General features: G+C 40.2%; 2 protein-coding genes across 10 annotated transcripts in view; one reads left to right on the forward strand and one right to left on the reverse strand.

Moving 5' to 3' along the window:
- Window positions 1-17: 17 nt before the first annotated feature.
- Window positions 18-27,648, forward strand: PGM3 (phosphoglucomutase 3). Of its 4 annotated transcripts, XM_059701091.1 has the most exons (14): window positions 134-148; window positions 763-929; window positions 2,388-2,593; window positions 4,691-4,875; window positions 6,190-6,257; window positions 10,108-10,241; window positions 12,098-12,293; window positions 14,238-14,395; window positions 15,105-15,188; window positions 17,551-17,649; window positions 19,081-19,194; window positions 20,047-20,169; window positions 21,094-21,267; window positions 27,483-27,648. In XM_059701091.1, the coding sequence occupies exons 3-14, from the start codon at window positions 2,390-2,392 to the stop codon at window positions 27,513-27,515; spliced, it is 1,572 nt and encodes a 523-aa protein (XP_059557074.1). In that variant the 5' UTR covers window positions 134-148; window positions 763-929; window positions 2,388-2,389; the 3' UTR covers window positions 27,516-27,648. The 4 variants fall into 4 exon arrangements, with proteins under 4 accessions (XP_059557076.1, XP_059557074.1, XP_059557073.1 ...); XM_059701093.1 differs by lacking the exons at window positions 763-929; window positions 27,483-27,648 and adding an exon at window positions 22,732-25,183 and having other exon boundaries at window positions 18-148; XM_059701090.1 differs by lacking the exons at window positions 134-148; window positions 27,483-27,648 and adding an exon at window positions 22,732-25,183.
- DOP1A (DOP1 leucine zipper like protein A) overlaps window positions 23,700-27,825 on the reverse strand; it is a 104,249-nt gene continuing 100,123 nt past the window's right edge. For 4 of the 6 annotated variants that reach the window (XM_059701083.1, XM_059701081.1, XM_059701084.1 and 1 more), the window contains 2 exons: window positions 26,988-27,047; window positions 23,700-24,105 (listed from right to left, as the gene is read on the reverse strand). In XM_059701083.1, the coding sequence (XP_059557066.1) occupies window positions 23,800-24,105; window positions 26,988-27,047 (366 nt within the window). In that variant the 3' untranslated portion in view covers window positions 23,700-23,799. The remainder of the gene's footprint in view (window positions 24,106-26,987; window positions 27,048-27,825) is intronic. The other 2 variants (XM_059701088.1, XM_059701082.1) reach the window with 1 other exon arrangement.

A 27,825-nucleotide genomic window follows, 5' to 3' on the forward strand; every position in this document is an offset into this window, starting at 1 on the left:
CCCGCCGTGATTGGCCGGGGGGCGTGGCGACGTGCCGGAAGCCACGCAGGGCCACGTCTGCGGGTTCCGAGAGCGCCCGGGTGGTACCAGGCGCGCCGCGAGGCAGCTTCTCCGCTGGGCGCGGGCGAGGGCGAGTCTTCCGGCCGAGGTGAGGGGGCCCCGAGGCTGGGCGGCGGCGAGAGGGCACGTTCGGTCCCCGGGGCTTCGGCTGACCGCGGGCCGGTGGGTGGGTTAACGGACTGACCAACCTGCTGCGCGCAGGACACACCCACCCGCCACGGTGCCTGGGAGCGGGCGGGCCGGCCCGGGGGTCCCGTGCCGGGCGGCGCGTCCACGGGCCCGGGCGGGGGTCTCGGGGCCTCGGGCCGGAGGAGAAGGGGACAGCCCGGGTGCTGACGATGGAATGGAGGGGGGGGGGACACGCTGAGCTTTTTCAGAGTGGACCCTGGACTTGGAAGTACTTTCAACAAAAGCGTTCACGTACCCATTCAAGTCGTTTCAGCACGTGAAACGCGTGAAGGGGTGGACGCATCTTATCTTAGTAATAATAATAAAAAGACTTTTTGGACTTACAGGGCTGGTTTACGCCCGATGAATAACCGTGATACATTACCCACGGGTCAGTTTTTAACAAAACGTGGTCATGCTTGGGAAAGAGGCTTGATCACTTTGGACCGGACTAAGTCAGCTTGGCGAGCGCCAGTTTTCTTCCAACCGAACAAAACGTTTTCCACCATTCCCTTTAACTTTTGTTCATTGAAGCAATTAAGGACCATAAAGGAAACAAGATACAGGCACACCTCGTTTCAGAGCGCCGCACAGCTGTGTTTTACAAGCGGAAGGCAAGGTCCTCCGCCAGCCGAAGGTTGACTGGCTCAGCTGGCGGTGCTGCCCACCGCGGCGGCCTGGAGGCGACCCGCACCTGCCAGGTTTGCCCGGGAGGCGGGCAGCCGGGGGCTGCTGCTCCTCTCACGGCTGATTGGAGGTGGGGCTGACCCAGGGACTGAGCAGTGCACAGCTGAGGCGGGAGCCCCAAGTTCCACCGGGAATGGGACTGTCCCAGAGGAGGACGTGGCCAAGCGGACTAAGAAAAGTTAGAGGGCTAAGGGCCGATGTTTGATTTTTAAAATTAAAGGTAAAAGGAAGATGTTAGTTTCAGAGCTTCCTTTCTTTCCTTCCTTTCCTTTTCCTCCCTCCCTCCCTCCCTCCCTCCCTCCTTCCTTCCTTCCTTCCTTCCTTCCTTCCTTCCTTCCTTCCTTCCTTCCTTCCTTCCTTCCTTCCTTCCTTCCTTCTCCAGGGATATGTTCATTAATGAGAGAGAGAGAGAGAGAGAGAGAGAGAGAGAGAGAGGGGGAGGAAGGAAGAGAAAGGGGGAGGGGGAGAGAAACATCAGTTGCCTCCCATATGCACCCAACAGGATGGAAACGGCAACCTAGCTGTGTGCCCTGGACCAGAATCAAACCCTAACCCTTTTTGGTGTGTGGGAGGGTGCTCCAACCAAGGGAGCCACCTGGCTGGGCCAGAGTTTAACTTAGAAGTGTGTCCTGACTCTCCCTTATGAAAATGGAACCACCCCCTGTAAGGTATTGGAGAGGAAGGAGACTGTTAGCCTTTTTCATCTGGGAATAGTCTCCGTAGGCTGGGAAGAATTACAAAAGAGCTGCACAGATTTCCCACATGTTCTGGGTATGTAGGTCCAGTCCCCTTGAGAGTACGACCTTGGGCTTTAGTGTCATCAGTTACCCATCGTGAATTTAGCTCATTTAACTGAGGCCCAGGCCCAAGCTGTTCCACTTGTGAAATGAGGTGATTTTTTATCTTGTAGGGGTCTAGGAATCTTGCTGTGGAATCTTCATTTTAGTTGAGAGTGGACCATTTTAAATTCAACCCAGGTCCAGGGATATCCCTAGAGCCAAAATGGGAGATGAGTTGTGAAATAATCTGACCCCTGCCCTGGAGTGGACAATATAATTGGGGCAAGATTTTCTAGGTACTACCAACTCCCAGGACTTATTCTGTCAATCTTTTCTCTCTTAAAAAATGGTTCTTTGGTCCTAACCGGTTTGGCTCAGTGGATAGAGCGTCAGCCTGCAGACTGAAGGGTCCCAGGTTCAATTCCAGTCAAGGGCATGTACCTTGGTTTCGGGCACATCCCCAGTAGGAGGTGTGCAGGAGGCAGCCGATCGATGTTTCTCTCTCATCGATGTTTCTAACTCTCTGTCCCTCTCCTTTCCTCTCTGTAAAAAATCAATAAAGTGTATTTTTTTAAAAATGGTTCTTTGGGGAGGTTCAAAATGAGGCATGCCTATTTGGGGTGGCAGTTTTTGAAGCAAATGGTCCTTGAAAGATTTCTTAATATGCCTGAAAAATATTCCTTAATTTTGTAGACATGGATTTAGATGCTGTTACAAAACACTCAGCATTACATGCCAAGCCCAGTGGACTCATTCTTCAATATGGGACTGCTGGATTTCGAACAAAAGCAGAACATCTTGATCATGTCATGTTTCGCATGGGCTTATTAGCTGTTCTGCGGTCAAAACAGACAAAATCTACAATAGGAGTCATGGTAACAGCATCACACAATCCTGAGGTAATGCATTTAGTTCTCTGATCAAGCAAACCTTTATTTACAAGACCAAACCTTAATGTGTTGAGCAGTTTGACCTAGTGTTCAAATTCTAATTCTAGGAATGGGCCATCACGTTGTTTTGTGCCTTTGGATGTGAAATAGCTTTTTCTTAATGAGTGGTCATATGGCTCATGATTCATTAGAGGGTGTGGAGAGAATGAAATGAGTCTGTTATTTTTGGGGGGAGTGTCCACATTAGAGAAATAACAGAATGTCCTTCCAAATTAGTTGCCACAGTATCAGTAATAAAAAATCTTACCTCTGTTACTTTAACAGAAATTAGAGAGATTAGAAGCAAGGTGGGGAAAGGGCAAACGTTTGCAAAGACTTAGTGCATTTTGAAATTTTTCAGACAGGTTTTTTTAATAGCTAGGGAATAGTTTCTTGTTCTGAAGAAACAGCCAAACAGGAGGCTCCAGGGATCCAAAAGTGAGCTCTGGACAAAATGTTGATGAGGCTCATGGTAGTGGTGTTTATGACAAGTTTTTATCAAAGGAGTGGAAGCCTGCTGTATGGATTTGTGCACATTGAAAGGAAATTAATTAGGAGGTGGCACCTGGGGTGGTGCTGGGGCTCAAAGGGTGTCTGTGAAGTGAGCAGGGTCCCTCCAGCAGGTGGGGTCCCTGGGCCTGGCCTGCAGGGATTAGGCTAAAACCAGGAGTCTGATACCCCCTGAGGGGTCCCAGAGTGCGAGATGGCACTCTGCAAAGTTGCTGTCGCTCAGCAGCTCCTGTGTTGAGCATCTGCCCCCCTGTGGTCAGTGTGCATCATAGCTACCCGCGAGTCACTTAGCCTTTTATAAATATAGATTCCTTTTGATACAACTAAACTTTTATTCTGTGGCTCACTAACACGGGTGAGGTAAAAACAGTTGTGTGTATGCGAAACACAATTTATTCTTGTATTATTATTTATTAATTATTGTATTATTTCCCATATGAACAACTGTAGACCTACTTTTGCCCCACCATGTACATGATTTGAATAATATGCTTCTGTTTGGTTACTATGGCATGAGATTTTTGCCTTGGTAGCTAAATCAAAAGTATGCTAAAGCTATGTAGGATTGTAACCTCTTCCCCCAAAACACGAGGACTTTGCTTGTCCAACTTATAAATGTGCATTATTATAAATGCATGTCTAAATTTCTGTAATTTATTAATGATTTGTAGGCAGAACCTCATATTTATTGCATTTCTTAAAACAATTCTGAGCTGTTTCCTTCGGTTGACATTCACTGTAAACCAGCAATCGCCAACCTTTCGGACCATACGGACCATTAGTGTTCTGTGGACCACCGGTTGGCGACCGCTGCTCTAAACTGTACTTTTTTTCCCCCCAGAAATTTGAGCAGGACAGAATTAGGAGTCAGTTTTCAGCTTCTGTGCCACCCACTGGTTGACACACTGGCCAGGATGTGCTTGGAATCGAAAGTAATCGTGAGAAGGAGTTCTAGGCCCTCGCTCTGCTCCCGCTGTGCCTTAGTTAACGGGTGGTTAAAGCACAGATGGCAGCCATTTAAAACTAGTGTAGTCTATTGGGTGAAAGAGTCAGATGGACTTAATGTTTTACTATCAGCACTGACACTTCTTGGCTGTATGAACATAAGCAAATAACTTGATCTGAATCTTCGTTTTGTCAGATTAGAATAATAATGGGGTCATTAGGTTGGTGTGTGGGGTCATGAAGATCTACTGAGCTAATGAGTACAAAACACCTAGTCTAGGGCCTGGCATTCGGTAAGGGTCACTGGGGAAGCTCTCAGCCATCCCTGTCTTTTGTTGGGAAAAAGCAGCTGGAGTTTACTTCCTCAGCTCACCCTTTGAAGATGCACAGATGCTCATGTGCTATACCAATAGTTGAAGGTTAATAACTAAGACTTTCTACATTCTTAACTAAACATCATTATTCATTACCCACTTTATTGAATATATGCTGTGGCTCTCCCCTTATGTTTGAAATACTAGCAGGTGAAAGAGTACATGGTTGTTTATAAATAAAAAGTTTTTACCATAAAAAAAAGATGCACAGATGGCTTATCAGTTGTTTTCTTTTAAGGAAGACAATGGTGTCAAATTGGTGGATCCTTTGGGTGAAATGCTGGCACCTTCCTGGGAGGAACACGCTACCTGTTTGGCAAATGCTGAGGAGCAAGATGTGCAGAGAGTGCTGCTGGACATCAGCGAGAAAGCTGCCGTGGATCTGCAGCAAGATGCCTTCGTCGTGATTGGTAGAGATACCAGGTGACCATCGAGTTAGTGGTGCAGGCAGCTTTGGGAACTCAGTATAAGTGATTGTAACAGTTTTGGTACCATGATAAGTGGAAAGAAAGACAGAACTGCCCCGGGAGGCTTCTCCCCTACCTGGCCTTTTTGGGAGACACAGTGACTAAGTCAGCACTACAGCTTGGGCTTGGGAGTCAGAACACCAACTCCAACACTTACTATCCACTTTATCCTTTGGGCGCTTCCCTTTGCTCATCTATAAAATGTTGATGAGAAGGCCTAACACAGGGTTTTTGTGAGGATTACGTGAAATAATTTATGCAAAATAATACATTTCCTGGCACGAGAGAATTAACAAATGTCTCCTCCCTGTACTTCTGGGTTTACTTTTTCCCCTGTAAAGTAAGAACACATGATTTTAACTCATTATTTTTAGAGATATATTTTATAATCCCGTGTTGTTGGCCCTTATATTTATATTATTTTCCCATGCTGGAGTTCACTGTAAAATATTAAGTTTATTTCTACAAATTTGTCCTATTTGGCAGCTTTTACCTTCCTTTACAAAAAGATTTTTTTGTAAAATGTTAGATTAAAAGTGTGCTTTGAAACAAGCATTCACATTTATATAAGATTTGGTTTAAGCCAGAGATGCTTTCTAAAGGAAATTTTTACTCCATTTCTTATTGCTTTGCACCAGTGTTTTACCCTTAAATGTGTTATCAGAGGGACTTCCATCTATCACTGATTCCATGACCACTGGTATGTATAGGTAGCAGAAATAGCCAGGTGACTTATGTTCTGAAGCAAATGATCTCACAATAAAGCCATCCACATGTATTTGCCTCTTGCCTATTAACTAGTTAAAATGATACAGAACATCTTTTTCTACAAGGCAGTTATATATTACTTTATTTTCAGATAGGTAGATAATTTGTTCTTATGTTTTAAAATGAAAAGTGAGTTCTATTTCCTTGATACTTTAATACCCAATGCTGCAGTATTAGTTACTGCTCTTAGGCAGTATGTGTAGTTATTGTCAAACTTGACAAGGTATTTGGGTATGGTGTAATTAGTGCATCCTTTATATCTATTTTCTAAATTCATTTAAAAGCCAGTATCTTTCCAAGAAATAACATTGTAAAAGACTTCTCATACTCTACCCAAATTATTTTTTTCAGAGTTTTCATACTTGACAGGTTTCAGTTCAAATATAATGACCTTATTATTCTGATATTTGTAGCGCATAATTTCAGCATTAGCTTTCAGAACTAGCCACCTACCTGTTGGTTTCTGGATGGGAGGTACTATTTTTCCTCTTTTGTCTCCTAGGCCCAGCAGTGAGAAACTTTCGCAGTCTGTAATAGATGGCATCACTGTTTCAGGCGGTCAATTCCATGGTATGTAGTTATCTTAAGTTGTAAATTAATTTAATATTTAGAAAACATTTTTAAAAATGATAAAAGTAATACATATTTATTTTTAGAAAGGTTTGAAATTACAGATAAAGTTTTTTAAAAATGAACTTCAGGATATAAAATACTAGTCTTTAAAATTAAAAAAAAATTTTTTCTGGGCATGCATATTTTATTTTATGTATACATTACATGTAGGAAGCATCTTAAACAGCTGTCTTTAGTAAGGCTGAACTTCTTGATATAAAACTCCTTGAAGTTACTTGAAGTCTATCCTAGGGAGCTTTTGTCAATATCAGGTATTCATTCCCTAATGGCTGATCACGTGTGGAATCAGCTGTTGTCTGTCATGTAGGTATGGAAAGTATCTTTGGTGTACTTGTAATCATGATTTTAAGTTTTGACAAGTGGTTTGGGGTTTTTCCCCCCTATTTTTAACAAATGAGGAAGTATTAAATGCAACAAAATGGAGGCTAGAATCCTCTTCTTATATAGGTTGGGCCCCTTGTGAATACAATGAACCCATTGTGCTTGGAGGTGAATTTTCCTAGTGTTAGATTGTTGTCATTTAAAAATTTCTTCTCTTCACCTTTTCAGCCTCCTTTCCAGATCCTGTGTCTTCCCTTCCTTCACAGATAACCTGGCTTCTTCCAATAGTACACCTAGCTCACTTCTCTCTTTGCTCCTGTAGTCGTTACTTCGCCTACTGCAGGCCAGTCTCCATCCTTGCCCCTCCAGTGAAAGGCCTCCTGACACTTACCTGAATTCTAATTGTCAAATCCAGTGGGTGTTATAAGAGTGGGGATTTTTAACCTGGGCCCGGGACCTGCGGGGGGTGGTGGTGGTTGGTTAAGCTGCCTACACCCTGCATCCCTGTTAATACAGTATGCAGAGTGTTGCCTGCACACACACTTAGTTTCTGGGGAGAGGGCTCATAGCTTTTGTGAGATACTCAAAGGGATCTAACCTAAAAATAACTTTTAGAATTTATGTTTTGAAATTTTTATTTCAGTCTGTGTCTTGGCAGCTGTCCATAATTTGGCCTCCCTCTTTCTTTAAGCTTCCGCTTCCTTGGCCACTGTTCCTTGTTGGTCTTCTCTGCGTGCTCCTCTACCCTCTCTCTTAATGTGGCCATACTTCGCTTCTCTCTCTCACTCTGAGTGTTCATCTTTACCGCCATAGCTCCAGCTACGTATATTCTTTTATTTACCCATTTATTTATTCATCAAACATTTCTGAATGCCTGTTTTTACAACCCTTCAGTAGTCTGTATTTCACTGTTTCAACCCATAGTAAGAAACCCATTTGGTATTATGACTGTGTATGTGTGCTTGTATGTGTAGCTGAGATAAAAGTTTCCATACATACGACTTACCCATACTACACGATGTGCATTCATCTATTGCTTTAGAAAATGCAGACATGCAGTGGCTCAGCCTGCAGTGTGCAATGCGTTGGTCTGAATGACGCCCCATTAGGTGGCTGCCCCTGCTTTACATTCACTCTGCCCAAAACTGTGTTCTTCCTAGAATGGTTATTTTCAACATTTTGATTCTATCTCTAGAAGCATCACTTTTTTACTGTTTTATTTTAGAAAAAATTGAGCGCTTTTTTTTTTTAACCTTCATTTCTCTCCAGCTTCAGTGTATTTCAGGAAACAAAAGATTAATGCAGCTACAGCACAGGAGCTTTGGGGGAAGCTACTGGAAGATAAGATTAGGGAGATGAGCAGGGGCCAAGTCATTCCAAGCCTTAGAGGTCATGGTAAAGATTTGGGTTTTAGTCCAGATGCAGTGGGTCTCCACCAAAGGATTTAAAGGCAGTCACTGGCTATTGTGTAGCGAGAGATAGGAAAGTTGTAAGGAAAAGAGACCAGTGAGGAAACTGTGCAGAAGTTTGTGCAAGAGTAATGATAGCAAGAGAAATGGAGGAACTTGAAATTAACATTTAATCCAAAGGATTTTGTGATGTGATGAGGATAGAGCTGTGAAGAATGGTTTCTATGTTTTTGGGTTGATCACTGGAATAGAGGGGTTATGCTTTTTATTAACTGTAAAAAGTCATTTAGTGAATGTTTATTTGGTAATTTTGATATTGGTCATAAAATTTGTTTCATCCTTTAGTATGCCTTTTGGAATAGTTTTTCTCTTCCTTATACAGTTCTCCTTAGACTTAAGCTTTTACTTATTTTGGGGGTTTCTCCATCTCCTCTCATCTAATCCTTATACCACAGCCAAGAACTTAAATACTTTTTGCCTTCAGTGCAGACTCTAGTGTATGACTTTTGAAGACTGTTGACAGATTTCATGAATGAATATTTATTGGATACTGGCCTATCCCTGCTATCTATTTCTCCTGTTCCTTGCTCGTGTTGCCTTTTTTTGTGTGTTTAGATTTTTTACTATAAGCTATTTTTCTTGAAAAACAAATTATTTGTGGGGCATTTTTGAGGTTTATGGTGAACGCAGTTTAATGTTTGCTTCTGCTGGGAGTACTACCTGGCTGGTTAATGACAAGGTTCTTTTAGACCCGTGTGGTTATGGGAATTTGGGTTGGAAATCTATGGGAGGCATGTGATTGTGGCTATGTTCTTTAGCTGTGGGTTTTCCCTCCGCTGTGCTGAGTTCTAAGACAGCTTTTCTGGGAGGGGACTTTTGACTTATTTTTTTTTACTCCTCACCCCAGGAGAAGTTTATTGATTTGAGACAGAGAGAGAAACATTGATTGGCTGCCTCCAGTAGCCACTCTGACCAGAGTTCTAACCCACAACCTAGGTACGTACCCCAACTGGGAATCAAGCCTGCCACCTTTCTGGTGTACAGGATGACACTCCAACCAACTGAGCCACGCAGCTGGGTCTTGCTCACATTTATTTTTTTAATTTATTCTTGAAAGTATTACATATGCCCCCCACCCCGCCATTGTCCTCTCCCAGCCCCCCTGCATTGTCTGTGTCCATTGGTTATGCCTCTATGCATACAAGTTCCTTGGTTGATCTCTTCCCCTCCATGACTCACTTTTGCACTGAAGAATAGGCCTTTGGGGCCTCAGCTTTATGAGGGCCTGGCCTTCTACTGGGTTCCCCCTTTTAGAACAACATGGACTTTCTTTGCACTGAAAACCATAGCTCAATTTCAAGTTTTGAGGAATGTCCAGAGAATAAACTAGTTTCCTTGGCTCTAATTGTGGAGTTCTTCTGTTTAAATAGATTTTGGCCTACTTCCTCTACAACTTGCTGGCACTGCAGTTACTTCTAAAAAGAAATTTTTAATCTGGCATTTCTGGTTGTTTGTAGGAGTGTTCATCTGAATTATGTAGTTTGCAATGTTACTGGAAATGTAACTCAATTACACCTTTTCTGTACTGCTCTGTGTTTTTTTTATTTGTCTATACCAGGGGTGGGCAAACTTTTTGACTCGAGGGCCACAATGGGTTCTTAAACTGGACCGGAGGGCCGGAACAAAAGCATGGATGGAGTGTTTGTGTGAACTAATATAAATTCAAAGTAAACATCATTACATAAAAGGGTATGGTCTTTTTTTTTTTTTTAGTTTTATTCATTTCAAAAGGGCCGAATGGCGGACCGTAGTTTGCCCACGGCTGGTTTAGAAGCTCTGTCAGGAATGGGGATAAAGACCAAATACATATTTCTTACTATAAATTACAATGTGACATGCACTTGTAATGATTTTAGTGGATATTTTTGCTTTTTAAAATTTAGCATTTTGCGTTTTCTGAACTGTATTTTGTCACCTTCAGTTCCTTCAGTATGAATCCATTTAAACTTTTCTTTATTAAGAAATGTGCTACATTGCTTTCTTTCCTTCTGTGACAGATTACGGCTTGCTGACAACACCGCAGCTGCACTACATGGTGTACTGCCGGAATACCCAGGGCCAGTATGGAAAGGCAACCACAGAAGGCTACTACCAGAAGCTCTCCAAGGCCTTTGTGGAGCTTACCAAACAGGTGAAAACTTGAATGTTAATTACATAGTTTGTCACTTGTCCTTTTTCCAAAAATTCGGCATATCATTTTCTTTGCAGGACTACACAAATTCTGGTCCTTGTATCCTAACTGTGTGTTGGCATTTACTTGGCAAGGCATGTAACATCCTTAAATCACTGGGGGAACAAACATGGTGGTTTTCTTGTGGTTATAAGTATTCATTCAGATGAGCTTACTCTTTTTTTTTTTTTTAAATATATTTTTATTGATTTTTTACAGAGAGGAAGGGGAAGGGATAGAGAGTTAGAAACATCGATGAGAGAGAAACATCGATCAGCTGCCTCCTGCACACGCCCCACTGGGGATGTGCCCGCAACCAAGGTACATGCCCTTGACCGGAATTGAACCTGGGACCCTTCAGTCTGCAGGCTGACGCTCTATCCACTGAGCCAAACCGGCCAGGGCGAGTTTACTCTTAAATAGGTGCTATTGATATCACACTTGAGGCATCTTACTGTTGAGATTTTCTTGTTAAGGAAATTGGCATGTTAAACCTGGATGAGATTTAAGGAGCTTAATTCATTTTTTTTTTAAAATATATTTTATTGATTTTTTACAGAGAGGAAGGGAGAGAGATAGAGTAAAAACATCGATGAGAGAGAAACATCGATCAGCCGCCTCCTGCACACCCCTCACTGGGGATGTGCCCGCAACCCAGGTACATGCCCTTGACCGGAATCGAACCCGGGACCCCTCAGTCCGCAGGCCGACGCTCTATCCACTGAGCCAAAACGGTTTCGGCGAGCTTAATTCATTTGATCAATAAATATTGAGTGTATGTTATTGTCAGGCACAGCAAACCAAAACAAAGCCCTTGCTCTCATAGAATTTATATTCTGGGATGAGGATGGGTAGGAGAGGAGACTGTCAATTAGAAAAAAACAAACAAAAATGCCCCATGGTGTTATATACTATGAAGAGAATGAGAGACGTTTTACTGCTCGTTCCCACCTTTGAAAGACTGTCATGTGACATAGACTATATTATTTTTAAGGAACCCTGCTTTATTGAGGCTAAATCTTAGAAAGCTTGACAAAAAAAAAAAATAAAAAAATTATGAGATGGCCTAATTAAATTACAGTACCCAGAGAGAGAGAGAAAGAAACAGCGGTTCACGTGTTAACAGCTGTGGACCAGCTAACAAGAGACTGCTCACATTAGCAGGTGTCTTTTGGAACTTCAGATTAATTTCCAGGTGCTATGCCTGCAATTGTTCTAAAGAGAGAATAGCCAGGCATTTTTGAACCCCAGGAGCCTCTGCCTCTTATTTAACATGAACTTCCCACTTGCCCATAACCTATCCAAGGGAGCAAACACTTTTGACTTGGACTCTGTGCCTATCCAGAACTGGCCCGCTTCACTTCTCCCATCCCTTTGTCTATAGCTAATGTAAACCCCTATAAACCACTAAAGACACTTGCGCAACTCTGGGACGACAGTGTCATGTCTGTCTTTTCTATCTGGCTATGCTGCTGGGGTTTTAGACTCTAACCCCAAGAGCAGTCCTTTTTTTTCTAGCAATGACTTTTAAAAAAGACTTTCAGCTGTGAAAGTAAATTTTTTGTTTAACAAACTCCATTTCCATAAGTCATTCAATCATTGAAACTGTTCCTGTGTCAAAGTGTTTAAAAAAGGGTATTTTAAAATTTTACTTTGATGTTTTATGATTTTCATCTGAATATGTGTGCCCTTTTGTTTCTTGATTTAAAATAGATGAACTGAAATAATGGAAGATGTTTACATATGGGTATGCATGCCTTATGATTCACTCTTACCTTTAGAACTTGAGATTTTCCTCCCTGTGTCTTTCCTTTAAGGCTTTCTGCAGTGGTGACGAATGCCTGTTACTTAAGGTTGACTGTGCAAATGGCATAGGGGCCCTGAAGCTGAGAGAAATGAAAAACTACTTCTCCCGGGGGCTGTCAATTCAGTTGTTTAACGTTGGGACTACAGGGAAACTCAATCATTTATGTGGGGCTGACTTTGTGAAAAGTCATCAGAAACCTCCACAAGGTATGTAAAAAATTTGTTTTTGGAGTTTTGAAACCAATCTCATTTACAAACAGAAGTGGCCAAATGAGGAGCCATGCCTTTGGTTTTTGTGTCACTTGTAGACATCTGGGCACCTTCCTGCTCATCAGTGCCATTCCAAACATGGACTCTGCCTGTGGGTCACAGGACTCCTCACAGCGTGTGGAGTGGGAAAGCAAACTCAGAAATTGGTAACTGGAGAGCTTGTTCACACACTGATTCCTGGGCTCTCCCGCAGAATTTCTGAGTCTGTAGGTCTGGATCGGGTTTGTAGAGCACAGGAATTTGCATTTCTATCAAGAGCCCAGGGCTTTTTGATGATGCTGGTCTGGGGACCACACTTTGAGAATCACTGATCTAAAGAATAGCAATAGGTAAGTAGCGTTATTTTTCATCTTACTGAATTAGACACACTGTGGAAGGAGAATGCTCCTGCTGAATCACGTGTTTCCAGAATCAGTGTTTTCCACAGTGGGCATGTTAGGGGGAGACTGTTCTTCAGATTGTAGTTGTAGTCAGAGGTTTCTTAATTTGGCTGCATTATAGATTCAAAATTGTTAGCCTGGTTTGCAAATGTATTTTGTTTGATCTCTGTGTCTGTGTTTAATTGCGTTAGTTGCCACCATTTATTTTTATTAATTTTTGTTAATTGATTTTAGAGAGACATCGATTTGTTCCCCTAATTTTGCATTCATTGGTTGATTCTTGTGTCTTGACTGGGGATTGAACCCTCAACCTTGATGTATTGGGATGACGCATTAACCAACTGAGCTACCTGGCTAGGGCCATTTTTAAAATGCTTTGATTTCACTTAAATATTGGAATCTGGCTTCTCTTTACCTCATGTCACGTGGACTGGCTGCAGTAGAGTGGCACCATACTAAGACAGGACTGCGTTCTTCAGAATTCTACAGACCTTATCTAGTGACTTCTCACATTTACGTTACTTTATGCCTTACTGTAGTAAGCATTTAAATTTCCAGTTTAACCAATTTAAGCCCCCTTTCATTGGTTGCTAGTTTTGACTACTACTTTACCTGCAGCTCAGTTCTCAGGCCCTGATCTATTGATTCACTAAATCATGAGCTTTTTATCTTGCTGTAGGCACTGGGGCTATAGTATGAACAAACCATAGGCCCTGACTTACATGGAGCTTGTGTTGAACCGTATAGTCAATCTTAAATTCATATTCACTGCCTACTTGCTTCATGTTGCATTGGCAATATGTTGACATCCTTATAGCTAATAAATTTGTAACAGTTGCTGAGGTTTCAATAATTTTATGCAAATTACAGAAACCATTTATCTCTCATGGGCTATAATTCTGTTTTGTTTTTTTAAGTATATTTTTGTTGATTTAAGAGAGGGAGAGGGAGAGATAGAAACATCAGCTTCTTGTTATTGATGGTGTGAACAATAAAAATCATTCCTATCTGAATTAAAGCACATACCTCATCTATTGCTGATTTTTTTTTTATATATATGTAAAGGACATAGTAGGACTAGATAAATTGCATTCAGGAATACCTGTAGCTTTTAAACAACTATATGAGAACCTATGTTGCCAAACCAACTGGCTTATAAAGTGGAATATTATTTTAGCATAATGTCAAGTTCAGCATAGAGTTTGAATGCTTCTTTTTCAGTTAGCTGTGAAAGAATTTACCCTGTAAAAACTACCAATAAGCCCTGCATACTGTTCGAAGATTAAGACACTGGTTTTTATTTGGAAGGATAATTTTAACTATTTCTTGAATAATCATAGTGGACATGTTTACTTGTAACACATAAGACCAGCTGTGATCATATTTTAGTGAAAAAATTTCCATTTACAACTAGAATAAGAAAAAAGCCTAAAACTTTTAATATTGAGTTGTATTCCCGTTTTTTAGACTAAAATGCATTTTTAATTATTCTGTGTACTAGGAATAGAAATGAAACCCAATGAAAGATGCTGTTCCTTTGATGGAGATGCAGACAGAATTATTTATTACTACTATGATGCAGATGGCCACTTTCATCTCATTGATGGAGACAAGATAGCAACACTCATTAGTAGTTTCCTTAAAGAGCTCCTGTTGGAGGTATGGCAGGGAGTGATTGACTACCCTTTAAAACTAGACTTATTGGTGAAATAGTTCTTTAGCCTCTATAGCAGTCAGTTGAATGTCTCAAAGGCACAATTTATGGGAAGTTCCTTACATGTGTGGCTGGAAAATACAAAAAGATATGGTTATTCTAGACATTTCAACTTTGGAGAACTGGTTTTGGAATCCGAAGTTACTTTTTGCTTCCTTACGTAGGCGAAGTTTTATGATTTGAAGCTTTATGAAGTTTTGAATTCTTCATAGCTGACACTTTAATAATGGGAGTTCCACCATAAATCCCCAAAGCTTCAAGCTTAAGTAGGAAATCTCATCCTCAGAGATTTGTTTTGATCTTTTGGAAATCTCTGGCTAGCCTTATAGGATGAATAGGAAGTAATTATTATGATCTGGAAAAGATACACTTCAAGAATTCAATAAATACTTTTATTTAAAAAATTAAAGAGATACAGATCAAGAAACCACATGTTTCTTTATAAAAGATTCCTTGTAGAATTGTTTTAAATAATGCCCAGAAGTATTTTAGCTTTTTTTCTGGCTTATATGTAAATTTTGATTGAGTCATTTATTTATTGCATAAAATAAGGCACAGCTGAATTTGTTGATCACTTTGTCATCCTTTAGAACGTACGTTTGCTTTGGAGTGTTTTTGCTAGAGGTGTATGGTCATTTCATTGTTTTTGCCTAGATTGGAGAAAGTCTGAATATTGGCGTTGTACAAACTGCATATGCAAATGGAAGCTCAACACGGTATCTTGAAGAAGTTATGAAGGTACTGAACCATTTCCATTTGCTGGTGGTTTCTTAATTATATTTTACTAGAGGCCTGTTGCATGAAGAGATTCGTGCAATAGGCCTTCCTTCCTCTGGCTGCTGGCACCAGTTTTCCTCTGGCAACCGGGACCCAAGCCTTTGGTCCGGCTGCAGGGAGGCTTGGCTTCTCCCCTCCAGCTGCAGCAGTCTTCACTCTGGCCGGAGCCTTCAGTCTTCGCTCTGTGCCTACATATGCTAATTAACCACCATCTTTGTTGGGTTAATTTGCATAGTCGCTCTGATTGGCTGGTGGGTGTAGCGGAGTGACAGCAGTTTGCATGTTTCTCTTTTATTAGTGTAGACCAGCCATGGGCAAACTACGGCCCGCGGGCCGGATTCGGCCCGTTTGAAATGAATAAAATTTAAAAAAAAAAAAGACCTTACCCTTTTATGTAATGATGTTTACTTTGAATTTATATTAGTTCACACAAACACTCCATCCATGCTTTTGTTCCGGCCCTCCGGTCCAGTTTAGCTACTGCAGTCTTTTTTAACTTTTGTGTATCCCTTTATAAGTTCCTGCATTTTGCTATTTTTTTTTGTCTTGCCACTCGTTTTAAAGTAGGAATGGTGAAGCCAGGTTCCTGTGGCCCTCGAGTCAAAAAGTTTGCCCACCCTTGTGTAGACTGTAAGATATTTCTGTGTGGAAAATAATACCCTCATAAAAGTGAATAGGTTGTAGTGCATGAAGCTGAGTCTTTGTTCATGTAAGGCTAACTAGAAATTAAAAGAAAAATTAAATTGTTCCTGATGCAAATAGGGACTTTCTGTCTTTGCAGCCTTTTAGCAGATTGATGTGTATCACTGTATCACTAGTCTGGCTTAATGCTTATTCAGTAATAAAACTGTCTTCCTATTCTTCTGTGGAGAATTTTTGTGGGTTGATAGATTCTGTTTCTAATTATTTCCCCAATGTCCATCAGATGACCACCATCTGTATGACACTGCTCTAAGTGTTAGAGGTTCATGGCCAAAATTGGGTCTGTTTGCCTTGACTCTTTTTTTCACTAGCTACTGCAGTCTTTTTTAACTTTTGTGTATCCCTTTATAAGCTCCTGCATTTTGCTATTTTTTTTTTTTTTTTGTCTTGCCACTCGTTTTAAAGTAGGAATGGTGAAGCCAGGTTCCTGTAGGATCTGGACAGCTGAAGTGAATGAGTACAGTGGGCAGGTGAGGACTAGGAAGAGTGTGCCCAAGCCAGCTGTGAGGAGCTCAAACTGAAATTTTCATGTAAATTTCTGACTTTTTAAGTCTTGGCAACCGATACAAATTTAAGAAAAATAGTGAGCAGGCACAATAAAACTCATCTGGAGGCTGGAGTTTGTGATCTGATTGATTTCAGGGTGGGACAAAAGTGGTTTACAGTAGAGTTACTCAAGGGACTTCCATCAGGGGCCCAATTGCCTACTTTTCACAGGATTTTCAGTATTCAGGTGGTTGTTTTACTATTTTAATTCCTATGTTCTGTCTTAAAAACCCCTTATAGGTAAGATACCATTTAAGAAACTGAATGCATCAGAACTGTTAACTTTTCAACCATTTTCTAATAAATTAACCCTTTTCGGTCCAACCTCGAGGCTGACTCGACAGACCAGGCGCTAGGAGCAGGCCCAACGTCAAGCAATAAGAACATTAAAAAGTTCAACATTCAATCCCGTCAATTAATTTGGACCAGACTGTTTGAATTCCAAAAATAGCTTTGGACCACAAAGGGTTAAATACTTTTAGCTCTAATGATTCTTGAGGCTTCCTAAATCCAATCAAATGTCCATCTTATTTGGTCTTTTTGTAGTATTGCACTATCAAGACTTTGACCACTGTTACCAGTCCAACCACCATAATTTCCTACTGGGATTAATCCTAGAAAACTCCTACTGGCCCCTTCTTAAGCTGGGAAATCCAGCCTGCTTATAAAGGTTTATTGGAATACAGCCATGCTAATTTGTTTTTGTATTGTCTGTGGCTGCTTTCACAGATAATGAGAGTTGAGCAATTATAACAATGTGGTTGCAAAGCCTAGAATTGGCCTTTTATAATAAAAGCTTGTAAACCTCTACTCTAAGCCACTCTTCATCCTGTAGCTAAATTGAGCTTTCTGTACCAGATCATGTCACTCCTCCATCCTCATCTCTCTCGCCTTGCTTTTCCCTTGTTTTTGTGCTTCTAAGTGCCTTCTCTCACCACTTTGGTTTCAATTGCTTTGTCTTCCTCACTAGATTAAGCCCCAGGTGTTGCTCCCTATTGTATCCCTGAATAGTAGGTACACAATGAGTTTGCTGATTGAATAATTGCTGTTATTATTTTTTTTTAATGTGTTATAGGTCCCAGTCTATTGTACTAAAACTGGTGTAAAACATTTGCATCATAAGGCTCAGGAGTTTGATATTGGAATTTATTTTGAAGCAAATGGGCATGGCACAGTAAGTTCTCTTAAACAATTACAACTTTAGCTGGCACTTTTTTTTAATGATGGGGATTCTATATCTGGTTAGTAATAGGTGATATTCTACTTTGTTGAAATTATTGGGATGGTAGTAGAATTTGATTTGGTTGATCTTCCTTTGAGAGTGAAGAAAAAATGCTAATTTGTTCTTACAGTATAGTTATAAGAATGCACATCTTAATTTTTTAATAAGCTGGTTGTCTATACATCATTTAAAAATACTCTGTTCAACTGGCCATAGGTGGTAATAAGTATAGTAGGTGTGGTAAATTGACAAGTGTTGGATAGCTTGAGAATTAAGTTATAAACAACTGGAAATGTAATTAGCAGTAAGCATACACTTTTTTTTTATGGTGCTCTTAGCAGACAGAATGTTTTTAAAAGTTTTCTGAAATATAACTCACCTGCCATAAAATTCACAATTTTGGTGTGTAAAAATGGTTTTTAGTATATTCATAAAGTACATAATTTTTCTTTAGATGTTTTAATACTTTACCTCATTTCATAGATAGATTTGAGGTGCCCAACACAAAAACTTATCTAGGTCAAATAATTTTCCTCATGAATTTCAAAATTGGCTTCTAGAGGCAATGAATGAAAGTAGAAGTAAAATAAGTTCTTAGAAAATAACTTCAGTGATCTAATGCAGAGGTTGGTGAATGAATATAAAAGGTAGATAGTAAATATTTTAGGCTTTGGGACTATAATGTCTGTTACAACAGGCCTGCTGGTGTGCGGTAAATGAATGTGTATGGCTGTATTCTATTCAAACAAGTGACCAGCTGCACCTTAGTTTACCAACAGATAAGTATTTTAGCAAGTGGCTGAGCATGGTATGCAGCTCCTCCTCAGTGGCGGGCATCTGAAGGCACTAAAATCATGGGAAAGGCATTTCAAAATGACAGAAATCTTGAGGAACGTGATGTATGTTATAATAAATAGTTTGGCACTATTTGCCACAATATGATATAGGTGAGTGGAGTGCGCTTTCTACTTCTGCCTGGCTTACAGTCTTAATTTTAGGACAAAAAGATACTAGTTGCAATGAATTATGTACTTCAGGTAAAATGATACAGATCCACCTAAGAAACCTGGTTGCACAGAGCTGATTAAACTGGCTGAGGGGCAAACATAATGAACCCATGTATGTGATCACCTTTGCCACGGTGGTATTTTATTTGTCATCAGCTCTTTAAATGTTAATAACCAGTTTTATAATCCACAAAGGACCTTTTTTCTCCTCAGTAATATCTTTTGGGTTTTGCTTTGATTTCATACATTGTAAGGATGCCATTATTTTTCCCCTTAGTTTCTCCAGATTCATTGAGAATTTCAAAAGTGGTTTAGCATGATAGTACTTATGACTGGGCCTGGGGTAGTTTTGTGATTGTGTACGCTCTCATTGCAGGTGTTGTTTAGTAAAACTGCTGAAATGAAGATAAAACAGCTAGCAGAAGAATTAGAAGATAAGAAAAGGAAAGCTGCTAAGATGCTTGAAAACATTATTGATTTGTTTAACCAGGTTAGAACTGATGGGCTGGTGGAGTCTTGGTTACTTTCACATTATTCATAAAGAAGGTGGACAGAATAGTGGGCTTATATAAAAAATTAAAGTGGTGAAGTCCTGCAAGCTTTCTCACAACCATGGCACATACAGTGGAGATTTACACTGAAATGACAATGACAGAACACTGAAGTGCTTCCCTTGCCCTACATTTTTTGATGAAAAATTTCATTAGACTCAGCCTCTGAGTATATATATGACTAAATATGTTTTTTTAAACCTATTTTCTCAAAACTCAGGAAGAACAATCAGTTGTCTCATGGGTCAGACTGGGTAGAATTGGAGTGTAACTAATGGCAGTGGAAGTAACATTTGAGCATCTTGCACATTTTGGGCACTTTACATACCGTATTGTGTAAACCTTGCTGTAACAGAGAGAAGGGTTATTATAATTGTCATTTTATATCCGAAGAAACAAAGGCTTAGAGCTAATAAATGGCAGAACATGGCTTCAACTTCAGGTATGTGTTACACCAAAGCTCCTATTTCTTCAAGACTTTGCATGATGCCTTCCATCACGGCGTATCTCAAAAGGGATCTAGTTACAAAGAAAAATTTGAATTATAGAATGTTAATGCTGGAATCTTAAGAGTTATGTAATTTCATTGTATAGCTAAGGAGGAAGATTAAAGGCAAGTTTTTCAAGAGCTAGTTTTTCCCCCTCATTAATATTTAATTTATCCACACCAGTTAATGTTGCTGCATAGGGAGAGGAGCAGGAAGCACAGGAAACTTAGTTTTCTAAGACACATTCACATCTAATCTTTCCTTGTAGTTGAACGGTTCCTTCCATTGTCTCCCATCTTGCAGGCAGCCGGTGATGCTATTTCTGACATGCTGGTGATCGAGGCAATCTTGGCTCTGAAAGGGCTGACTATACAACAGTGGGATGCTCTCTATACCGATCTTCCAAATCGACAGCTCAAAGTTAAGGTGTGAGCAAGATTTTAAAATTTTTTTTTAAAAAATTAAAACCTATTATTTCAAATCTCACTATATAAAAATGTTTCCCAAGTGTTTCGTATTTCATTCTAAACATTAATATTACATGGAAAATAATGCCTTATATCATCTAACTGTATTTTTTCATATCTTTAAAGATTACAGAATAATTCTTAGCCATTCTATTCTTTGAGAAGTATTTGGTTTCCAAACCTATTATAACTATATATCACTGAAAAATTATGGAAAACTTAAAACATACATATAGAGAGAACAAAATAATGAACCCCTGTATACCCAGTTTAGTAGATTTTAAGTTGTTCCCTCTACGTTCTTCACATTCCCATATTATTTTGAAGCACATCCTGGATAGCCTATCATTTCAAGTAAAAATAGTTCCTCAGGCTAGATGCTGAGTAGAATCTGTGGGCTCAAAGGGAGAGAATTTTTAAAAAGCATTTAAGATAAATGGCTAATTGATTTCCATGTAGATTTATACCAGTTTACACATTCACCACCAGAGTTCACAGAAATTGCTGCTGATTTTTCAAATTAGTTTGGAGCACTGTGACTAGGAGATTCTCATGATCCTCTTTCATAATAGATGACTTTTTAAGTCATACGGTATTTACTGGCCATTATTTTAGTGGTGGTTAGCTGTAAGACAGTATGTGGAAATGTTATTTCTTTTTGCTAAAGGTAGTTCTTTGTAGACTGAAGAAACTAAGAAAAGTTGATATCAACAACCCTGCTTTTGGCAGAAATATAAAATTTTAATGTAATTTCATTGTATGCTTAATTTGATACTTTACTTTCTGTGCTGTACTTTGTGTACAAGAAGCTGAAACGTAGCGCTGTTATTGTTAAATTGAAATGGGGATGAAATTATAACAAGCATGAAATGCTTGTGCATAGGTTGCAGACAGGCAAGTTATTAGCACCACAGATGCTGAAAGGAAAGCAGTCACACCCCCAGGACTACAGGAGGCAATCGACAACCTGGTGAAGAAGTACAAGCTTTCCCGAGCTTTCGTCCGACCCTCTGGTACAGAAGACATAGTCCGAGTATATGCAGAAGCAGACTCACAAGTAAGCTGGTATAGTTCTATTGAAAAATGTGCAGTGGGAATCCAGTAATAACATAGGTAGTGGGGGGTGGTAGTAGGAGGTGAAAACTATTTCAATAGTGTTGCAGTCTCGCTGTGATAATTAAGGATTTAATGTCTGATATTTGTTTATGGAGCCTTTTAGGTTCATATTAAGATTACAAAATTATTTTCATCAGTGGTTGTTATATAGTTGAACAAAATTACACCCACTTAGATTCTTCCCCCAAATATTTTTCTTTTGATTTATTCTATATTTCCTAAAAGCCATATTTATAATTGTGGCATGAATAACTAATAGGTACTTAGCTTGACACATGTTGAACTATTTTCTGTTTTATTTTTCCTACAAAAACATAATCCTGTTGTTTCATGAAAACAATCAGGGTTGAGATCCATTTCTGAAATTCATGTTTGACTCTGGACTCTCAATTTGTTTTTTGAAGTATTTCCTTTAAATGATAGCCTTGTTCTGTGCTTTTGCTGTTTTTGTGATAGGATATTAAATCTTTGTGATTGGATATTAAAATTTGCCCTCTCACACATCGTTTTCTGTCTATTGAATAGGGGCTCAGAAGGAGACATTTTCCATTAGCTGGCAGCTTTTCTGCAGAAGCCTTAGGCCAGGGGTCCTCAAACTTTTTAAACGGGGCCAGTTCACTGTCCCTCAGACCGTTGGAGGGCCGGACTATAGTTTAAAAAAAAAAACTATGAACAAATTCCTATGCACACTGCACATATCTTATTTTGAAGTAAAAAAAACAAAATGGGAACAAATACAATATTTGTATTTGCATGTGGCCCACGGACCGTAGTTTGAGGACCCCTGCCTTAGGCCATCCCAGAATCCTATATAATAAAAGCCTAATATGCTAATGGTATGCTAAGGTTGCTTGACCAGTCACTATGATGTTCACTCACCACCAGGGGGCAGACGTTCCGACTGGTTAGCTTGCTGCTGGGGTCCAGCTGATTGATCAGGACTGAGCAAGACGGGCTGGACATGCCCTGGAGCCCTCCTGCAATCCGGGACCCCTCGGGGATGTCGGAGAGCTGGTCTCGGTCAAGGGACCCTACTGGTGCAGGAATTCATGCACCAGGCTTCTAATGTAAAGAATAAATACCCCTGGCAGGGTGAGGAGAGGCTATATGGGGCCTTAAGAGTTACTTACTCTTAGGATTAATTATGGCTGTGTTCTGCCTTTAAGGACTATGTTTTATTAAATTTATTCAGTTTTGGAATAACTTTAATCTGATTTGATTAAGAACTTACCTTATTTGAGAGACTTTGTTTCCCATGTATTTAAGGTGGTTAGAATTTGCTACTGAAAGATGAAAAGTTTTCATTTGAATTTGTTAGTGAAACAATCAGAAAGCTCCCTCCCCTTCCCTCAGGGTTAGCTGCAAGTAGCCTTTCCCATCTAATCACCTTTAATGTACTTTTCAGGAAAGTGCAGACAGCCTGGCACATGAAGTGAGCTTGGCGGTATTTCAGCTGGCTGGAGGGGTTGGAGAAAGTCCCCAACCAGGTTTATGAAGACAATTTTTACATTCTTGAGAGACTGGATTTTTGAAAGGTTTTTATAGAACGGTAAAGCCATTATTGTGACGGTTCAAACACATCTATAACCATAATGTTTACTGCACCTTGATGGATTGTTTCTAGGTCTGATTGTTTTTCTTAAACACTACCAGAATAATTCCTTACATTCATTAAATTCGTTGTTGTTTTTTCTTTTAAATGGAACTTGCCCCTATTTTCAGTCTCACTAATGTAAGATATTGGGGCTTACATATATGATTCAATTAACTTTATAATGTATGCTGGGAAGAAATCATGAAGGCTGCTGGAAATTAAATCTTATTAGCAACATGTTGGGATGTCTTTTCTGTAGCCATTACCTAACCAGGATGTTGTTTGCAGTCAATTGTTCTCCAGTAAAGTCTTCAGAGTGATTTTTAAGTGACTTACCTCTTCAGTTACCACCGTCTGGAAGCTGTACATCTCTGTACAGAGGTGGACGTGCTACATGTAAAGGGATCATGTCCCAGGCTTCAGGCTTCGGTTATTCCTTATTCCCCTTAGTGAAGGTATGTGGGAGAAAGCTAATTGTAATGCATCACCAAACCTCTGGCACTAAAATGTGGTTAATAACAGAAAGAAAAACTCCCCAACCAATCTAAATTAAACCAATCTTGACACCAATAGAAAAAAATGTGCAGTGTGTATTTTGCAGGTTTAAGACAACTCAGGACAGTAAAAACAATGAACTATATATGCATATATAGATCTCTCTTAGGCACCATAATCAATATGAGCCAACAATATTTATATGTGATCCAGGCCACATTCAGACGTTTGCTCTTATTTACAAATACTTAAATTAAATACAACCTGAAATGTGTTTTGTTACATACAAAAAAAAAAAAAAAAAAGAAACTATAGAACTCAGAGTAATGTTTTGTTTTAAATGATAACATTTACATTTAAACTAAATGGAACCACTTGTGGTGCTCAAGTTTTTATCACTCCTTCCAGAAAATCTTTTTCTACCATCTCTTCTATTTTTTGCCTGGCTTTGCTGGAAAATGGTTTGTGGTTTTCCAGTTTCATGTCCGTATTAGGGAAAGTGTTTGAGTAGAGGACAGGGCTCCCTGAGTGTCCCACACATCGGCTAGTGACTTTGCTGTTGAAGACTTGACTGAGCACATTGAAGAATGGCAGGAGCTGCTCAATACTGCGCACGGTACAGATGGTGAGCAGTAAGTGCCCCGGCTCCCAACCTAATGTTCTCCCTGAGTTGTCTTCCTCTGGGTTTTTCTGCAGAAAACAAAAAGGGAATTGTTATTAACAGATGTTATAGTACATGAGAATACTTAACAAGGAATAAACATCAATAAACAGTTAAATAAATACAACTGATATTACATCTTCATTGTAGACTTAAGATTCTTGCTTCTAACTGAGGCCTTTGGATACCAGTTATTAAGTGAATATAGAGGAGTCAAACACTGGTTACATTTTTCAACTAGAATGCATAAAGAAGCTTAATAGAATTGGTTTTGGATAGGGAGAGTCAAATATTAAAAGTTTATTTTGTGCTTTGCATATACTCAAAAAGCTCCCAGATTTCTGGACTCCCGCTAATGTAACCAAGGACTAGGTCACAAAATGGCTACAGAAGGCCAGGAAGGAACAAAGATTCTTATACATTTTACCATTAGTAACTCAATTCCCTATTAGCCAAGTGGCTTAAACTTGCCGCAAGATGGTAGCAGGACCCAAAGTGAATAACTGTCATCAGCACAGAGAAAGGAAAGGAACCCTCGGGAGACTGTTTCTGTGTTGTGCTAAACAATGTGGGGAGGAGAACTGGAACTGGAGTAAAAATATCCAGGTTAGTGCCCTAGCTCTGTCATTTACTTACTGTGTATCCTTGGGCAAGATACAGAAAGGTTCCTCTATAAAATGGGGGACTCTATCTTGCAGCAGGAAAGTCAAATGAGAATGTACGTATGTAAAAATTCTGTCAACTAAATAAACACAAGATCATATGTGTACTAAGAAGCTAATTTGAAAAGCCACTAAATATACAAACACAGCTGTTAGCTATCAATATGTCTGGAAAAAGTTATAAGAACTAAAGATGCTTGAACTTAGGCAGACTCAAAGATATGAAAACAAACACTAAACTGGAGAAAAAAAGGAAAAATCAAGTGGAACTCAGGAAACAGAATTACAATCTGTCATATTAGTTACAAGATCAGGTGTTGCCAAGAAACTTGATTCTACCTAATATTTTAATCACTAGTTTCCTAGTGGAGAAAGGAGATGCAAAATCCAGTTCATTTTCTTGTGTGTGCTCACAGATTTGTTTCTAATTTTGTTTGCCAATCTACACTAATAAAAGAGAAAAATGGTAATTGGCGTACGACGCTACCCTTTTCATTGGCTAATCAGGGCTATATGCAAATTAACTGCCAACTAAGATTGGCAGTTAACTGCCAACAAGATGGCGGTTAATTTGCATATGTAGGCACAATGTAGGGAGGCGAAAGGGAAAGCAGGAAGAAGCCCCCTGCCACTGACAGTGATTGGAAACCCAGGGGGGAGCTAAGAGCTGGGGGGCAGGGCAAAGGCGGCCCTGGGGCCGCCTTTGACCTGCCCCCCAGCCATGATCGGAGAATCAGGTGCCTTTTCCGCCCTGGCCAGTGATAGCAGGAAGTAGGGATGGAGCCAGCGATGGGAGCTGGGCACTGGTCGAAGCTGGCAGTCCCGGGAGCTAGGGGTCCCTTGCCTGGGCCTAAAGCGAAGCCCACGATCGTGGGGCCGCTGCAGCTGTGGGTCCCTGCTGCCCGGGTCGGACGCCTCAGCCAGAGGCGTTAGGCCTGGGCAGGGGCGGAGCCTGCAACCGTGGGGAGCTGGGGGTCCCCTGCCCAGGCCTGACACCTCTGCCAGAGGCCTCAGGCCTGGTCAAGGGGCCGATCCGGTGATTGGTGATTGGAGGGTGATGAGGGTCAACTCCTCTGGCCGAGGCATCAGGCCTGGGCGAGGGGCTGGGGGTCACCTGCCCAGGCCTGATGCCTGGGCCAGAGGCATCAGGCCTGGGCTGGGGGCAGAACCAGTGATGGGGGGAAATGAGGGTCCCCTGCCCAGGCCTGACGCCTCTGTTAGAGGCATCAGGCCTGGGCAAGGGGCTGATCCTGCGATTGGAGGGTGATGGGGGTCAACGCCTGAGGGCTCCCAGTATGTGAGAGGGGGTAGGCTGGGCTAAGGGACACTCCCCCCCCCACACACACACATATACCCAGTGCACGAATTTCATGCACCGGGCCCCTAGTTTAAAATAAAATCCTGAGAAAGGAAAAAAGATTTAAGTTAAAACAGAAGACTATGTGAAGAAAAAAAGATCATCCAATTCTTTATGGCCAGAAAATCCCAGCTATCTCTTAGTTAATATAATACGTTAGTAGTGATTTAACCTCCAGTCTCAATTATAGGCTATAAAAAAAACATCTTCCTGCCCAGATGGCATGGGTCAGTGGTTGAGCATATGCCTGGGTTGTAGGCTCGATCCCCAATGTGGGGTGTGCAGGAGGCAGCTGATCAATGATTCACTCTCCCTCTCTGAAATCAATAAAAATACACTTTTAAAAAACCATCTCCCTTTCTCTTAACTATAACACTTGCTTTAATGAGTCCCAGGACTGATTTTCACAGCATTGACTACCATTAGTTGGCTGACCATACCACCTTTAGTTCCCTAAATCAAACGACAATTCCATAGTAATTAGAGCGTATTAAACATTATCCTAAAGTAAAATGAATATATTTGATCCCTCTACATAAATATTTTCCAATGTAAGAGAACTAAGGTTAACCTTTTGTTTATGTTCCTGTCCAGATGTACCTTTAAGAGAGGGACTTAACTAAGCGCTTGAATAAGAAGAAGGACTTGTCTTAGTGTTCTGCTCTTAATCAGAATCACCTTCCTCAATAATAAGTACAATTAAAAAGTCAAACACGTTTCCATACAAACGGTTTCTCCTTTCACTTCGCCAATCTATACTTGAAGAAAGACTTCTTTCCTTTTTAACTCAGTTGTAATGGTTGAAATTCAGACCTGGGTTTATGTCTCAATATTTGGTACAGATGTGGCAACTTTTGCTGCCATATTACAAGCATCAAAAAGCCACCCTCACCTGATGCTTGGTCATCTCCAATCCCTCCAAAATCACTGTCTTAAAGTCCTCCTCCTTGTCCTGTGGAAGGAAAGAGGAGAACTCATAGCCTTTGTTCCATGAAAAGTATGCTTGGCCATGAAGGCCTTGTTTAAAGTGTTTTGGGAATGCTTTCCAGTTAAAACTGTTTTCCTACTCTGTGGGATAAGACTGTCATATTTATCCCTTAGATAAGGGAGGAATCTTATAAAAATCTCAATAATGACATGCAATGATGACAGAGTAAATGTGCCTAGAGGTCATATATAGTCACCTTGCTTCTGGATTTGCTATCATGAATATTTTTTCAAACCTGTGATATCAAAGTGGAAATACTTAAATCCTACCCTAAACTCTGGACCCAACTTTCATCTTTGACTCTGTCCTTTTACTTGGTCCCTAAAGAAATAACTTGATTTTAAATCCTTCAAGTACAACCTCCTTTTTAATCACTTGTCTCCATTCCATTTTCTATAGTTTGTAGAATGTGGTTTAGGAGTTACTGCCTGAGTAGGGAACCCCAGAAGACTGGAAAATTTCTGAGCACTCAAAGCACATTCTGAAGACTAGAACTCAAAATCCCCAAATTGTACAATTTACTTTTTAAATTTTTGAAGGCAAAATAAAAGATTTGTAACAAAGGCTCACTGATGGCATGCTAAATTCATTACAACTGACCCTTGAACAACTACAGGTTTAAACTATATGTGTATACTTGTATACAGATTTTTTCAATAAATGCTGTAAATTTATTTTCCTTATGATTTTTCTTAACATTTTCTTTTCGCTAGTTTATTTTATTGTAAGAATACAGTATATA

The sequence above is a fragment of the Myotis daubentonii genome, chromosome 6, assembly GCF_963259705.1.
Source record: "Myotis daubentonii chromosome 6, mMyoDau2.1, whole genome shotgun sequence".
In the NCBI taxonomy this organism is placed as follows: Eukaryota; Metazoa; Chordata; class Mammalia; order Chiroptera; family Vespertilionidae; genus Myotis; species Myotis daubentonii.

Coding starts and splice junctions, on each gene's coding strand:
- PGM3 (XM_059701093.1), top strand. CDS start 2,390: ATGGATTTAGATGCTGTTACAAAACACTCAGCATTACATGCCAAGCCC. Junction 2,594..4,690: donor CAGCATCACACAATCCTGAG/GTAATGCATTTA, acceptor TTTTCTTTTAAG/GAAGACAATGGTGTCAAATT. Junction 14,396..15,104: donor TTAAAGAGCTCCTGTTGGAG/GTATGGCAGGGA, acceptor GTTTTTGCCTAG/ATTGGAGAAAGTCTGAATAT.